The sequence below is a fragment of the Mesoplodon bidens genome, assembly GCF_964165515.1.
Source record: "Mesoplodon bidens genome assembly, chromosome: 1".
NCBI classification, from domain to species: Eukaryota; Metazoa; Chordata; class Mammalia; order Artiodactyla; family Ziphiidae; genus Mesoplodon; species Mesoplodon bidens.
The window spans coordinates 225,810,188-225,827,412 of record NC_138176.1 but is presented as its reverse complement, the minus strand read 5'-3'; the positions used below and the strand labels follow the sequence as shown (position 1 = coordinate 225,827,412).

Below are 17,225 nucleotides of genomic sequence, written 5' to 3'. Positions count from 1 at the left end.
TCTCTGGAGCTCCTTTAATCAGCGCTCTTAATCCCCTCTCCTCGCGCACCAGGAAACAAATAGGGAAGAAAAGGTCTCTTGCCTCTTCGGCAACTCCAGCTTTTTTCCCGGACTCCCTCCGGGCTAGCCGTGGTGCACTAACCCCTTCAGGCTCCCTTCCCTCCGCCAACCCCATTCCTCTCCCCGCGCTCCGACTGAAACCCGAAACCCGAGCCTCAGCTCCCAGCCCCACCCGCCTGGCGGCCGAGCAGACAAGCCTCTCGGGCTGGTGAGTGGCGGTCGGAACCGATCCTCTGTGCGGGAATCTCTCCGCTTTGCCCTCCGCACCCCTGTTGCTGCGCTCTCCTCCGCTACTCCGAAGCTTTCCCCCTCCACCACCCGCAGTCTCTGCCCGCGAAGGGACTTCTAGTGTGTGGAAACCTTTCCTCCTTCCTGGCTCCCTCCCACTGGCGCAGGTACCGTCCTTATTCTTTTGTCTCTGTTTTTTCTTTTTTCTTTTGCCCTACCTAGGTACGTGGGGAGTTTCTTGCCTTTTGGGGGGTCTGAGGTCTTCTGTCAGCCTTCAGTAGGTGTTCTGTAGGAGTTGTTCCACGTGTAGATGAATTTCTGATGTATCTGTGGGGAGGAGGGTGATCTCCGCGTCTTACTCTTCCGCCATCTTCCCCCAGCCCCCCCGAATAATGTTATTTTTGAATAAAGTTAGACATAGTGATAATAGATTTATCAGAAATGCATGTATTTTTATCTAAAATATAGTTTTAAAATATTTTAAATGGTTATGTAGCAGTGATTTCTTATGGTAATTCAGCTTTCCATATTTAATTATTATTGATTGCTAGTAAGTAATTGAAATCTAAAATTTTTGATTATGTTACATAATAAGTGATATGGTTTTTAGAAATTAGATAATATATTTGGCACCCTTGTCTCCTTTGTTGTAGTGTTGGGTGTAGAAAAGGAAGAGACATGAATTCTAGGACAAGTTAATACAATGTTGGAAAGGATGTCTAAATGAATTTTTCATGGCTGTATAATTTAGTGAATCTATTTATAATAAAGTAATTATGTTTAATTATTTGAGTAATTTTAATGTTTTTCATTCTCCTTTTTTGAAATTCTTTTTCTAATTTCTACTTTTACATGCAACTTGGGGTTTAATACCAATGTATTTATTTAATGATGTAATATTTTTTCCAGATTATTTTTAGGCAGTGGAATGACTTTTTTTTAAATGAATTATGTATCAAAGCTAGTATTGACTACATTTAAAAAAATTAAAATAATATCCTTGACATATTGCTTCTTAATAAAATTTTTTTGCACCCTTGTCTAAAACCTTTATAACAGGGCTCAGTTTTTTTTTTATTAACTTTTCAACATTATTGGAATTGCTGACAGTTAAAAATACTTTTGTGGAGGAGGTTGGCTGTTCTCCCTTTCTTTGTGGGAATCTCTCAAGACTTTTGAGAAGGACGTAACAGCCAACCTTATTCCATTACATTTTGAATATCTACAGGTTGTGAGGTTGGGAGCATGGCTGTAGTCTTAACTACTTCACGATTTTTCTGTTGGGATAATGAACAAAATTCTTAAATTATTATTCAAGTACTTCAGTTTGTCTACAGCTTTACTTTCTTATTTTCCCCTTTATGAGCCCTATGCTCCATTCAAATTAGGCCAGTTTGGAGCCCTAACACATTTGGAGGCTATCTATCCTAGTCTGTTTGCTCCGTATCTTTTCCTTCTATTTGGCCTCTAACCCTCCAAAATTGAATACACTTGCTCATCTAAGTTACATCCATTCTTTAGGGCTTTAATATACTTACGTTAGCCATTTTATTACTTGTTTTTGGACATTCCTAATTTTGCTCTATTTCATGCATGTTTTTCATATTGTTTCTAAGTGATTCATTTATTAATATATTTGTGATAAAAGATATGAACTAAATATTTGAGTAATAAATCCTAATCTTACATTAAATTTTAGTCCTAAAATAGTGTTGGAGGCAGTTTTAGTAGAGTGTCAGTTTCCTTGGAATAGAAACTTTTTATTAAGGTAGATGAAAGACTGCATCTATTTAACCCCTCTCCCCCCCTTTTTAAAAATAGAATATGTTTTTTCAAACCGTTGTCTTTTTTCTTATTCCAGTTCAACTTTGCTGGCTTTTATCATGGAGCTGTTGAAGAACTCAATTGCTATGCAAGAGCAGATGCTTGCCTGCAAGGGCTTTTTGGTAATAGGATATAGTCTTGAAAAGGTAAAGTATCAAATGCTTTACATTTTTGATTCTTAATTTGCAGGCCATGAAACTTAGTCTCCTAAGTGGTTGAGAAATTCTGTCTGCAAGTGTGTCTCCTTGGTTATATAAAATTACCTAAATTAAAATAACCTTTTGTTGTTTTAACTTGCCCCCACTGCTTTATTAGAGGAATGTCGTATTGAGTCTCATGGCATCTTTAACTTTGAGCATAATTTGTGGACCTACTTTTTTCTGGTATTGACAGCCTTTAATTTACTTACCTTGCCTTGTGTTGGTAGTGACCTTTGAAATATCTTCCTCTGCAGTCTTCCAAATCCCATGTCAGCAGAGCAGTACTTGAACTTTGCCTTGCATTTTCAAAATATCTGAGTAATCTGCAGAATGGGATGCCCCTACTCAAGCAATTGTGTGATCACATTCTTCTTAACCCAGCTATATGGATTCATACCCCAGCCAAGGTAATACATATATTGATTTTGTGCTAATATGTTCAGTAAGTTTTTGTACTTGAGACGAGTGATAATTATGAGGATTTTCTTTTATCCTTTTACATGGTATTATATAAGATATTAGTGGAATGCATTTTTTGACTAAATATACTTTTGCAAGTCAGTATTTTTTCTCTCCCTTCCTAAAGCAATATCAGTATTTCTTTTTTAAAAAAGCTATAGTCTTTATTTTCTGTTGTTAAATCAAATAAAATTTTATTTGAGAGAGACTTTGATTTATATTTACTAAACCAAAGTTGGATAGTTCCAGTGTAAATATAATGTTTCCTATGAGCTGTAGCTCTATTCTATTGCAAATATACAAACATATATATCTATGTATCCATATGTATGTATGCATACATATATATAAATATATACTCACTGCTCTCTCTCCCTCTTTTATACACACATATTCCTTCCACCAACGTGATGAGCTCTTGAGTTTAATTCTTACAGGAACAGCTGAAATGTCACCCTTTCTTGAAGGCTTCCATGCTATACAGGTCACATTTAATCATTTTAATTTCACATTAATTCAAATTATTAAATACAGTCATATTTTACACAGTAATTTATTTAGTACTGTAACAGCAAATCAATTACATTAAGTGAACATAAGTGAATTTGTGATAAAATATATAAATAAAACCTTTGATAAATCCTAATGTTCTATTAAGTTATCCTAAAAATTTGATTTCCTCTCTCCCCCTCTCTCTTTTGGTTCACTTGCAAGTGTTTACCGTTGTTCAGGTTGGAATAACACATACTTACTCTAGTTGTCAGAAAAAAATGTCTGCAGACTTTTTTGCTTTTCTGGAGTCATAGTATCTTACTTTCAGCTGCTCTTTTCAAATGTTAAGGGGAAAAACAGCTGCTGACTCTGATTGCCATTTGGAAATAATCAAAGGAGGCAGCTGGAGGTTGTAGCTTTTTATCTCTGGGTTCAAATTTGACCTCTTTCTCTTCTATGACCCTCAGTCTTATTTCTTTTCAAGGATTGTTTCAAGTTACTTTTTAAACCTTTACTAAACACTTCTTTGTCTTACTAAGCAGTGTATTTGTAAGGCTTTGGGCCTCTTTTGAAATGGTCAAAAAGCCTCTTCTTATGAGATACTTCCTTGTAGGGGAATATTTAAAAATTTTCATTGTATTGTTTCCTTAAGTCCATTATATTATTACACTCTATTTCTTACCTTTTCCTTGTTAATAATTTTCTTTAATTTCCTCTTCAGAATTTGCAGTTGATTTGGTAATATTAAAGTTAACTTTTGTTTCAGCCTTCTGCTTTGTGTATCCATGAGGGGTTATATCTAATTTTATTATAAAGGTAGTTATAACAAAAGGCAGACACAAAGTTTGTTTTGACCTGAAGGTCATACAATTTGGGGGAGGAAGGAGCTTTTTAAGAAAAAGAATACAACATACTGCATGCAAAATTAGGTTTAGGGTCTTGGAAGGAACATGTCTAGATGAGTGGGCATGAAGTTTAAGCTTCGTTAGCTTCATGGTAAATTCACCTCTGGTTACCAAAGTTGAGGGTATGATTGTATGAATCAATTTTTGCTTTTGGAAAAGGGTGCTCACAGTCATTTATAACATCCATTTTAGTTTGATCTGCTCAGAGACAGGCTTTGAAATGACCTAACAAGAGAGATGAATTTTCTTGTAGGTAGCAGTCTTTCATTTGCTGAGTGGCTACTTTATGCTGGGCACTGTGGATACAGTGGTGAGCAAGACAGATCTATTTCTGCCCTCATAGAATTTAGGTGTAATGGGAAAGACAGATGTTAATGTGTAATTTGTGTGGTTATTAGATTATATAAAGAGTGAAAGAGGAAAGGTTTATTCATAAGTAGAATATGAATAATCTTGAGGTCTCCAATATGTTGCTGTTAAATCCTGTTCATTTTTCTTTAACTATAGTATCATTCTCGGTAGACTGACTTTCTCCACTTTTCCATATCTTAATTTATCACTTTTTGTCAGAATCCTTTATGCTTTTAACATATCACTCTCATCAGATAATTTCTTAGCCTCCAAACTTGTAATGGTTTCTCGTTGTTTTCAGAATAAAGCATTAGGTCTTCATGCCAATTCTTTCTAGGCTTTCTTTGTGAAAAACTCACTTGTCCTCAGTGTCTAGGTGGGTACAAAATGTTATCCTAGAGCAGTGGTTCTTAATCTTGGCTGTCTATAGAATTAGTTGGGAGAAGCTTTTTGTTTTTTGTTTTTTTTTCAAACAAAACAAAACCAGAATCCCACTCCCTCCACCCTAGATTCTAATTTAATTGGTCTGGGACAGGACGCAGACATCGGTATTTTTAAAATGTTTTTCAGGTATTTTAACGCACAGTCAAGAATGAGGATGGTTGTTCTAGATTTGGCGAAACTTTTTGTATCATCTCCCATTTTCCCTGTTGGAAGTTTCCTCTTTTGTTCTGTCTACCTATCGTTCTACTCATCTTCAAAGGCTACCTTAATACCGCCTCTATTAGTGAAACTTTTCTTGACTATTTTAGCTTATCCTAAAATAATTTCTCTGGCCTCTGAATTAATAGTATTTAATAGATGTATGGCACTTGTTTATTGCCACATGACCTTTCTTATGTTTCAGTAGGTGAGGTGTCTTTATTACCTTTTATTTTTTCACTTAAATTTGTGTATTTTTTATCGTCTCCATTAGATTTTCAGCTACTGAGGGACAGTGTCTATGCCACTGTATTTTCAGTAATACAGTGCTGCACATATAGGTGGAGGTAAATATTTTCTGCATGACTGAAATAGCATGGTTAAGAATTTGAACCATGTCATAGAAAGTGCTGTGTATCCTCAGTGACAAGTAAGCTGGGCCTATCTATTTGAGCAGCAGTAGCTACATCAAAGTAATGTTATCTTTCAGCAAGTCTGTGGATTATAGCATATTTATGGTTTTCTAAACTACAATCATCTTCCAAGCCTCAATTTTAAGTGGTTCAGAATCTGCCACTCTTTACCATGTATGATTACTGATTGACTCCCTAATTCATTTAACCTTGATTGTTTATAGGGCATGTGGAAGATACACAACTAATTTTTATCTTTCAGGGTTAAAAATGAAAATGCCTTCAGTGTCTGGGAAGGTAACATAAATGTTCAGTTGTAAATGATCAGGAGTAGTGTGGGTTTTGGCCAAAGTTAATGCCGTACTTAGTATTGTTTAGTTTATAAAGTATTCTTGATTTCGATATGGAAGTAGACCAAAAGTGGTCCTTATTTTGTGCTGTTATGAGTACTAGAGTATAATTGTTTGTGAAGTTTAGAGACTATAATTTTATAATTACAGTCTTTGTAGTAATGAGCTGTTATAACAGAATTCTATTTTTCTAATAAATATTTCTTAAGGTAGGCTTTACATGTTTCTATATGATTTTCTTTCTTTTGACTTTTTCTTACTTTTTTTACTTCTACTTCTTTTTTTTCCTTTTGAGTTATTCCAGCTGCTAATTTTCTCTAAAACAAAGACAATTTCTAGCTTTTGAAAACAACTATACATAGCATAAGTAGTAGGTTTATTATAAAGAAGTTACATAAGTTCATGAATAATTGCTGATTGCTAAATAGAAACCAAACAGTTTTTTCCATGGAATAGTGCTGCAAAAATTTGATATATTTGGGGGTGTTTACTTTATAGTGCTACTATAAAAGAAGCATTTGCCTGCTTTTATTTTATAAGGAGTATGTGTGCTTGTATGTGTCAGTGGATATGTGTTATCTGTTAACATGAATGTTATTACCAAGCTAAGCAGCTTGCTTTTTGGAACAAGTATGGTCCAAGTAGAGCAGCCTGAGGGTATTCCTGGAAACAGGGGTAAAATGCTGGTCAGCGTCTTTGATTTAGCTCTTCATTTTGATTCTCTAGGTTCAGTTGACACTTTATACTTATCTGTCCACGGAATTCATTGGTACAGTCAACATATATAATGCCATTCGGAGAGTTGGAACAGTGCTTCTCATCATGCATACACTGAAGTACTACTATTGGGCAGTGAATCCTCAGGATCGGAGTGGTATCACCCCAAAAGGATTAGGTATATCATCTCTATATATTACATTATATATATATGGCAAATCAGGATTTTCTTTTTCTTTTCTTTTTTCTTTTCTCTCTCTCTCTCTCTCTTTCATTCTTTCTCTCTCTCTCTCTCTCTTTCTCTCTCTGTCTCTTTCTGTCTTTCCCAATACTATTACACTCTTCTGGAAGTTTTCGTAAATCTCATAATGGTAAAATTTTAAATCTTGGTGATAAATTTTAATAGTTTGTCCTAACTCGTGGTTGCCAGAGGTTAATAACTCGCTACTTTTACAGAAGAATGGTACTTTTGCTAGTATGAATTGTTTGAGGGCAAATATGACTAGGATGATTTTTAAGGCATTGAGAATGAGAAGAAATTCTATATTAGCCACTGGTATTGATGTTGAGTCCAGTTATCCCAATGAGAATCATTGACAACAGTGTTGTTTGGGAGATGGAGATAGGATGGGGTAGGGAGTGTCTGCTTCTAATAAATAATATAATGAATCTACAGAATTTCAGTAATTATTTTCCTATATAATCAGGACTAAATTACTGGAAGGATAGTGTTCATTGACCATGTCAGTAGTTCTTGGAAGGGGTCAAGATAAAAAGTTTCACAAATGGTGGCTCTTTTGGTTTTAAGTATTGCAAAACCTGCTTCAAATTGGCTTATATCATAAAAGAGGGTTAACCAGCTCATATAAACTGGCAGTTTCAGTAGGACTTGGTGCAGGGGTTCAAAATACAGCCGTTGGACCCAGTTGGTCTCCCTCAATTTCCCAGTTCTTCTGTGTTGGCTCTTTTCATATAATTTCTCTCTTTGTAGAGTGGCAGACAACCACTCTCCCTTCACATCCTCACAAATTTATATCCAGCAAAAGAGCATCTGCCTGTATTGAGCATTTCTAGCAAAAGTTCCTTTTAGTCTCTTTGTTGCTCATTGGCTCGTTTGTCCATCTGTGTGGCAGGTATTCTTCAGATTGCCCAGGCACAGAGGCCCTTCTTACCTCTAAAACACATGATGTGAGTGTGAAGATGGGTTCAGTCCCTTTATAAAAATTGAGAGCTGTTGCTTGAAATCAGGAAATAGATGCTGGAGAGTCTAACAACACACATTCTGATTTTACTCAAAGGCTTTGGTTGTTCAGTGATTTACAAAGACGAGGTTTCATATTTGTGTAATACTTTTTCTATCCCTTTCAAAATAAACTCGATTTATTCTCAGACAATATGCTAGCTATAATTTAGAAAGCTATGAGGACATACAGAAGTTACATGATCTGTTGAAGCTGGAGAGGTTGTGGCAGATCTAGAACTAGGCTATAATATCCTTCTGATTATTTCATGGTGCTGTAGGTGTGTCATGTACTGTCCTAGGTGTTAGCATTATATTCTGGCCTTGATTTTATAACTGATTAGTGACCTTGGGAAAGTCTTATACTTCAAGTGAGAGAGCTGTACAAACTTTGCAATTGTATTGTAACTCTGTAACCTATTCTTTGTCTAGGAATTGTCATGTGGAACAAATTTTAAACAATTTTCTTCCGATTTTAATTGATCTGTTCAAGGTCATGGTGGTCCTATGCTTCGGTGGTCCAGGAACTAGCTGTAAATAGTGATTAGTGGGGGGAAAATTGCAGAAAATATGAGGCAGACAAGTACTTAAATTAGGATCTTAGGACAATGGGTGTTTGGTTTCAAAAGCTTTCTACAAGCTTTCTACTTGGGAATTGTATGTTTGAGACATGAAAATTGACTTTAATGTGAGCCATGTGTGACCAAGCACTTTTTCAAGAAAAGGAGATGTCAGAGGAGGTCAACACAATGTTTCCCTTCTTCATGAACGATACTGTGTTGAGGTGTACTTTGAGCTTTTTGTATTAGCTTATACAGTGGTAACAATAGAAAAAAGTTTTTTCATACTAAATTCACATATAAAGTTTAGATTTTCTTTTGCTTTTTCTTTGTAAACTTATGTTACCATAGTAACATTCTAAGAGAGTCTTTTAAAACTAAATATAAATTTGTTACCTCATTTTTATGTTTTAAAATTCCTTTGACCTTACCCAAAAACAAACATTTTCATTGTAGTTTTTACATAACCCATTTTGTACATTTGGAGCATTGTATATACAATTGCATGTGAGATTGAATGCTCGTCCTTCTAGAGGCATTAAACTCTTCAGGAAACTGACCTTTATGTTTCTTATAAATAGGTGGAAAAACTATTGGGAATGAGAATTTTATACTTAACTTTGAGGTTTTTGAAATACTCAGTGTGTGTGTATGTGTTTGTCTTTTTAAAAGATGGACCACGACCTAATCCAAAAGAAATGCTTTCTCTACGAGCGTTCTTGTTGATGTTCATTAAGCAATTAGTGATGAAGGTGAGTTCATATTTCTTACCCTATAGCATGTGTGTATTGAACTTAAAACTTCACATAAAATACAGTCTTGGTTTGTTTACTCTTTGCTCTATTAATAGGTTTACACAGTGGAAAAAACTTTGAAAGATATTTATTTCCTTGTTTGTTTTTTCTCCTTAGGCATATAATTGATAAACATTAATGCAGAATTGGAAATGATAATCGTAATATGTATTATATGAATTTCTGTTGGAGTTCAAGTGCATTCATTCTTTCATTCAGCAAATATTTACTGAGTTTCTGTTACTTCTACTATTCTTAGAACTGGTGATGCAGTAGTCTACAGAGCTCCTCAAGGAGGTTTCAGTTTTAGAGATTCCTTGTACCTGACATTCAGATTTTGAAAAATAATTTTCCTGTATAAATGTACCAGATAGAAATGATTACATTTTGTCCCATTTCATTCTACTATCGGTAAAGTAAAATTTAATATTATTTTTAAGGATGGTGTTTTTGGTTTTATAAGATACCAGTATATAAATATATTTGTTGCCAGTGTTTTATTCAGTATTTTCCTTTATCATTTTATTTCTTATTCTTTACAATTTAATGCTTTATTAGCTGTCACATAATATTATGGTAAATGGACCTAACTGTTGGTATATCTTTCAGAATCAGATATCTTATTTCCATTTATTAAAAAATTTAACCTTTAAATTGTCTGTTTCTATCCTTTCCTAGTGTGTTTTGTTTCCTAATTCTTATTGTTCTTTTTTGAGATTTCAGCTTTGTTTTATGATTAGTAATACAGTAGTTTGAAAATTTTCATAATGCATTCATATTTAAAAGTACAGTGTTTTTCCCAGTGAAATTACTACTCAATTTTTAGTACCTGACATTTTAATTTGGTAATTTTAGAAACTGTTCATTTTTCTGTCCAAATTTAATAGAAAAAAAATAAACAGAAAAATTGTCTTCTGTATTTAGAGGAGTAATAGGTGTTGAGTAATACCCTTTTACTTGTTCTTAATTATTATTTTTGCTTACGTCAGGATTATGAAGCTTTACTAGATAGGTTATCATATAAGGTGCCAAAAACGGGATACTGATGTCTGATCTCTTTTGACTTCTACACTGTGTTGCATACTGCATGTCTTAAGTGCTTCCCCGAATTTTTATTTTAAATTTAGATTTTTATATTACATTAGCTTTTTTTATTTATAGCAACTCACCAAGTTGAGAAATCTGTGTGTATAATTTCCCTTTTCAAACAAGTTTTATATATGTAAGCATAAGATACTTGTCTTATGTTTTTAAAGGATTCTGGAGTAAAGGAAGATGAGCTACAGGCCATTCTTAATTATCTACTCACTATGCATGAGGTAACATTTGAATTTTATATGTTGGGATTTTATTTTTTGAAGTTGCATTATGCGCATTTTTAAAAGTAAAATAGTTAAAGAAATCTTTCATTAATGATGTAACTATAATGGAGAGTAAATGTATCTAGGAACTAAATGTTAGCAATCTTCATTTAAATATTCTTTATTACCACAAGATGCCTTTGTGAATAATCATGAAAGGCTTTTAAAAAGTGTTAAAATTAGATCTCATTGACCTAGTAATAAACTATACCAAAGAATACTTTCAGTTTATTTCCAGGAACCAGTGTAAGAAATGGAAAAATAGATAATGAAAATGACTAAAAATGATTGGACTTTTAAATTCATAACAGTCTTCCCACTGATTTTGTATAATCAAATACCATTAAGTTAAACAACTCATTTATGGTTGATTTAAAATTATATGGTTGAAAAGGAGGTTGAAAATAAATAGGTTGAAATGTCTGGAGTTTTTTCCTTTATTTTTTAGCATTGCAAAAATGTAATATATGCCAGATGTAGTCTAAATAAATAATCTGATTAAACATGTTTTAACTAAGTAGAATCTGAAATTAATTTCATATAAAGCACAACATTTATATGATAGTTTACATTCCTGTGTTATAATTCATTTTTTCTGAGTTCACATATTTGTTACAGCATGAAATAGTGCCTTTTAAAATCATTAATAGATGAGAGATATGGTTTGGGCCTATCTTTGTTAATTGGGGCAGAAAAGAATGGGTTAAATTTCTTGATTGGATCATATTTGACTCAAACATTAATGATTGTGATTTCTTTTTCTTCTTGAGTAGGATATTCTATTTTATTTTTAGATTTTCTTCACCCTTAGGGACCAAAATATTTCATAAGGGAGAAACTGGAAGTCACAGTGATCTTCTGTTTTCTCTGAAACTATTAAATCAGGGATTTTTCAGGTCCTTCAAATAACAGTTTTCCAAAGGCTTAGTGCCCTCCTTCTAGATCATTTACTTAGCATATTGAAAATTAAATATTCAAGTAGCTTCCACAGCAAAAGTTCAAAAGCAGTGAATGAAAACCTGGAGGCAGGGCACCATAGAGATGACTAACTGCTGCTTCCCTTTAGTCTTTGGATTTGTAATGCCCAAGTAGGCCCTAATGATACGCAACAGAGGTTGTAAAGGATTTTCCTGAAATTTTTAGATTTCAGTACTCATATGTACTTACTCCTGTGCTATTATGCAAATGTTATCAAATTATACCATATACAGTAGCATGTTGACACAATAAACATTTATTGATCATCTGTATCTTTAATACTGACAACAGATAATATAAGAGAACTATCCAGTTACCATCTTCCAAAAGGTCTTCTTTCAGAACTAGTTTCTTGAGAGGCTTAGTGCACAGTGGTCCTAGTTAAATAAGTTAGAAAGTGACACACAGTATGTTGTCCCCAGCACTACTACCATATCACAACATCTACTAGCATATTAAAGCTTCACTATGTCTTGCTGTAATAAAAAGAACAACCTGTTCTTCCTCCCCGCTGCCCAATTTCTTGCTGTATAATCCTTCCTTTAAAAAAAAAAATCTGTAAATCAGTATCTATTATATCAATGGAATATGTTTAAGGAAATCTTGATACAGTATAAGAGACATTTTATATCTTTGATTAAGAAATTATTTGACTGGTGTTGTATATTTTGAGTTATGCAGGTGAATATGTGTATGTAAAGAATGTTTGCTTAAAAAAGTGGATTCGTATAGCTGTCTGCTTATTTTTTTTAAGTTAAAATTCATTGTTTGAGAAATAGTCATTGTTCAAATAAGTTGTTTTTCTTTATTTAAAAAAATTCTAAAATAATTTTAGGATGACAATCTAATGGATGTCCTACAGCTGCTCGTTGCATTAATGTCAGAACATCCTAATTCTATGATACCTGCTTTTGACCAAAGGAATGGGTTACGGTAAGAGTTTAACATTTCAAGAATTTTAATATATTTAATAAAAGAGATCAGTTTGGAAATGACAGATTCTTAGATATGAAAATTATTACTGGATCTTATAAAATGATTTAAGATATAAGAGCTTTTTATTTCATGTCTTTTTTTTTTAAATTAATTTATTTTATGTATTTATTTTTGGCTGCACTGGGTCTTTGTTGCTGTGCGCGGACTTTCTCTAGTTGCAGTGAGCGGGGGCTACTCTTTGTTGCCGTGTGCGGGCTTCTCATTGTGGTGGCTTCTCTTGTTGCGGAGCACGGTCTCTAGGTGCACAGGCTTCAGTAGCTGTGGCACGCAGGCTTCAGTAGTTGTGGTTCGCGGTCTCCAGAGCACAGGCTCACTAGTTGTGGCACACGGGCTTAGTTGCTCCGTGGCATGTGGGATCTTCCCAGACCAGGGCTCGAACCCATGTCCCCTGCATTGGCAGGCGGATTCTTAACCACTGCGCCACCAGGGAAACCCCATGTCTTATGTTTTTTGAAAAGATCTTTGAATATAGAGGCTGTGTTACTATTTAGTATGTGAGGACAGATCAGGCAAATCATTCCAGTATTTTGCATGGTTAGTGCTATTATACTGCTATTGTAAGGTCGAATTCTTCAGCAGACGTATCTTTAGGTCCTAAAATAAAAATATTCAATTGTGATCCAAGAGAAGATCTCTATCTTCCCTTTAAAACATAACCTCTTCCAACCCCAATCCCAAATCATCATTGTATTAGTCCTCTCGGGCTGCCTTAACAAAATACCCTAGAGCAGGTGGCTTAAACACCAGAAATTTGTTTTCCCATAGTCCTGGAGACTGTAAGCCCAAGATCAAGATGCCAGCAGGGTTGGTGTCTGGTGAGGGCTTTCCCTTTGGGTTGTACACAGCCACCTTCTTGTTGTGTGTTCACATGATTTTTTTTGTGTGTGCACGAACAGATAGAGAGAGAGAGGGCAAGCTGTTTAGTCTTTTTTTTTAAATAAGGATGCTGATCCTATCAAATCAGGGACCCGCCCTTATGAGCTCATTCAATCTTAATTGACTTCTTATAGGCCCCATCTCCAAATACAGCCACTGTGGGGCTTAGGGCTTTAACATGTGAATTGAGGAGCACACATTCAGTCTGCAACAGTCATCGTAACAAAAGAGAATACTTTTGTTTTAAATCTTTCATTTAATGAGAAGATTTTTGGGCTACAAAAGTTTAACAGCTACTCTGCTGGATGATCAGCTACAGTAACTAATTTACTGATTTAGTTATAATAAATTTCCCGTATCAATCCTCTATTACAAAGTTTTTATTTGTTACCTTTCAGTACTCATTCTCTGTAAGATTGAAGATGACTTTATACATTATACTTAAGGAGTGTATTTTCAGAGATTCGCAGAGAAACAGAACCAAAAGGGTGTGGGTGTGTGTGCATATGCGTGAGAGAGAGAGAGGGAGGGAGGGAGAGAGAGAGAGAGAGGGAGGGGTATTGAGATTTATGTTGAGGAATTGGCTCATGTGATTGTGGAAGGCTCCACAATTTGCAGGCTGGCAGGTGGAGACCCAGATAAGAGTTGATGTTGCAGTTTGAGTCCAAAGGCAGTCTGCTGGCAGTATTCCCTCTTCCTCTAGGGAGGTCCTTTCTTTTTTTCTATTAAAGCCTTCAACTATTAGGATGAGGCACCCACATTATGAAGGGTAATTTGTTATATTCAAAGTCTGCTGATTTAAGTGCCAGAGTAAGTGCTGACCTCATAGAATGATTTGGGAAATATTCCCTACTCTTTAATTTTCTTGAAGAGTTTGTATAGAATTATTATTATTTATTCTTTAAGTGTTTGCTAAAATTTACCAGTGAAGTTAACTAGGAGTGGAATTTTCTTTGTAGGGATGTTTTTAGCTACAAATTCAATTTTCTTAATAAATACAGGGCTGTTTAGGTTATCTGTTTATTCTTTGATAAGTATTGGTAAGTTTCCATCTATCAAGGAATTGTCTGTTTCATTTAAACTATCAAATTTATTGATGTAAAGTTGTTCCTTTATTTTCATTTAAATACCTGAAAAGCCTGTAGTGATTTTACCTCTCTCATTTCTGACACTAATAATTTTTCTTCTTTCTTTTTTCCAAATCAATCTGGCTAGAGGTTAATCAAATTTATTCATTTTCACTGTTTTGAGATCTTTCTTCTTTTTGAATATAGGTATTTAGTGCTTTAAATTTCTTCTAAGCACTTTCAGTTTAATGTCATTTTTATTCAGTTCGAAATACTTTTTTCTTTTCATTTCTTGTTTTGTCCATGTGTTATTTAGAAGTGTGTTCCAGAGATCTTTTTATGTTTGAATTTTGTTGTTTTTTTAAATCATTAATCCCTGGGCTTCCTATGCTAACTTGGCCATGGGATTCTTTTTTTTTTAATATTTATTTATTTATTTGGCTGCATATGGTCTTAGTTGTGGCATGCAAACTCTTAGTTGTGGCATGTGGGATCTAATTCCCTGACAGAGGATCGAACCCTAGCCCTGTGCATTGGGAGCGTGGAGTCTTAGCCACTGGACCACCAGGGAAGTCCCTGTCTGAATTTTAATTTAATTTCATTTTGGTCTCTGAGGATCTTTGTATGACTTGAATCCTTTAAAATTTATTGAGACTTGCTTTATGGTCCAGCATATGGTATATCTGGGTAAATGTTCCATGCGCACCAGAAAAGTACATGTATTTTGATGTTGTTTTGATGTTGTTGGATGGAGTATTCTTTAAATGTCAAGTAGGCTAAGTTGGTTGATACCATTTTTCAAATCTTCTGTGCCATTACTGCTTCTTTGTCTTCTTGTTCTGTCATTTATTGAGATATGATTATTGAAATCTCTGACTATAAATATGCTTTTTTCTCTTTGTCTTTCTTTGTATTTTTATCATTTTTTGCTTCAGGTTTTTTAACTCAGATATTAAGTATATCGATATTGAGGATTTTTATGGCTTGTTGGGGAATTAATGCTTTTATAATTATGTTTTTTCCTGTTTTTCCACCTGGAAATGTTTCTTGATCTGAAATCTACTTAGTTTGATATTTATATGGCTAATCCAGCTTTCTTTTGCTCTGTGTTTGCATGGTGTATCTTTTTTTCCATTTTAATTTATCTACATCTTTATAGTTAATTGAATTTCTTATGTACACAGTATGATGGCTAATTATGTGTCAACTGGCTGGGCCGTAGTTCCTTGATATTTGGTCAGACATTATCCTGGATATTTTTGTGAAATCATTTTTTGAATGTGGTCAACATTTAAGTTGGCAGACCTTGAGTAAAGCAGGTTACCATCTATAATGTGGGTGGGCCTATCAAATCAGTTGAAGGCATTAATAAAATAAAAAGGAATTCTGCCAACGCAGTGCCTTTGGACTTGGGTTATGTTTTCCTCAATCTCCAGAGTACTTGTCTATCCTGCAGATTTTGGACTTAGCCTCCACAGTTGTGTGAGCCAGTTCTTTAAAATAAATATCTGCCTCTCTCTTTATATATACACAACCTGTTGGTTCTCCTTCTATAGAAAACAATGACTAATACACACAGTGTAGTTGGATGTTTTATTTTTTAAAATGTACTCGGAGACACTTAGTCTTTTCATTGTGTTTTGACTATTTACTTTTAATGTAATTATTGATATAGCTTTATTTGCATCTAGTGATTTATTATTTATTTGTCTCAGTATAATTTTTCCTTTGTTTTTCCTTTGCTTTGTATTTGAATTATTTTACAATTCTTTGAAAATTAATTTCTATTAGGTTTTGGATCTATCTCTTTGTGTAAATTTTTATTGGCTGCTTTAGAGATTTCACAGTATACCTAGAGTTAATATTCAGCGTCTTCAAATAAAATATAGAACCACTGCAAGTGTATTGATACCTTTAAGCTCCACCATTGTTCCTTTTTGTATCTAATGTATCATAAGCCTCTCTAGACAATGTTATAATTTTTAATTTCACTTGTAATATGTAGTTTAAAGAATTTAAGAGGAGAAAAAACTTATGTTTATTCAGATATCTACAATTCTTTTACTCTTAATTCGTGAAGGAAGCATTTCTTGTTGAGTAGTTTTGCTGGAAACATGATTTCTTAGTTTTTCTTCTGAAAATGCTTTTATTTGGCCTTCGTCCAAGGATATTTTTGCTGCACGTAGGATTCTGTGTTTCAAGTTTTTGTTCTTTCAATACTTTAAACTATTTTCCTGTAGTCTGCTGGCCTCCATGATTTCTAAGAAGAAACCTATGATAAATCAAATCTTTCTTTGCTAAATATAATGTATTAGATTTTTATATTTGCTTCCAGGACACGTTCTTTCGTTCTCCCCCAGCCATACTCCCTGAAATTTCATTTTCTTTGTTTTTATCACCAAGTCTGAGAAGTTTTATGCTCTTATTTTAAAATATTTTTTTGTTTCAGGTGTATCTTTCTCTTTCATTTTGGATTTCTAGTGACTTGAATATTAGAGGTTTTAATGCACATCTCCCTCAGCTTCTTTTTAGTTTATTTCAATCATTTTTGTCTCTGTTCTTCAGATTTGATATTTTCTATTGATATAGAAATTTGACATGTATGATAAACTTGATCTTCAAGTTTATAAACTTTTTCTTTGTTTTTTCTATTTTGATGTTGAGCCCATCTCATGAATATTTCAGCTCTTGTACATTTCAGTTGTATAATTT

General features: G+C 34.0%; 1 protein-coding gene across 3 annotated transcripts in view; it reads left to right on the top strand.

The window, feature by feature from the left end:
* Positions 1-17,225, top strand: part of LRBA (LPS responsive beige-like anchor protein) — an 808,478-nt gene that overhangs the window by 183,643 nt on the left and 607,610 nt on the right. For all 3 annotated transcript variants that reach the window (XM_081242275.1, XM_081242274.1, XM_081242273.1), the window contains exons 12-17: positions 2,150-2,258; positions 2,567-2,719; positions 6,651-6,819; positions 9,114-9,193; positions 10,492-10,554; positions 12,410-12,507. In XM_081242275.1, the coding sequence (XP_081098401.1) occupies positions 2,150-2,258; positions 2,567-2,719; positions 6,651-6,819; positions 9,114-9,193; positions 10,492-10,554; positions 12,410-12,507 (672 nt within the window). The remainder of the gene's footprint in view (positions 1-2,149; positions 2,259-2,566; positions 2,720-6,650; positions 6,820-9,113; positions 9,194-10,491; positions 10,555-12,409; positions 12,508-17,225) is intronic.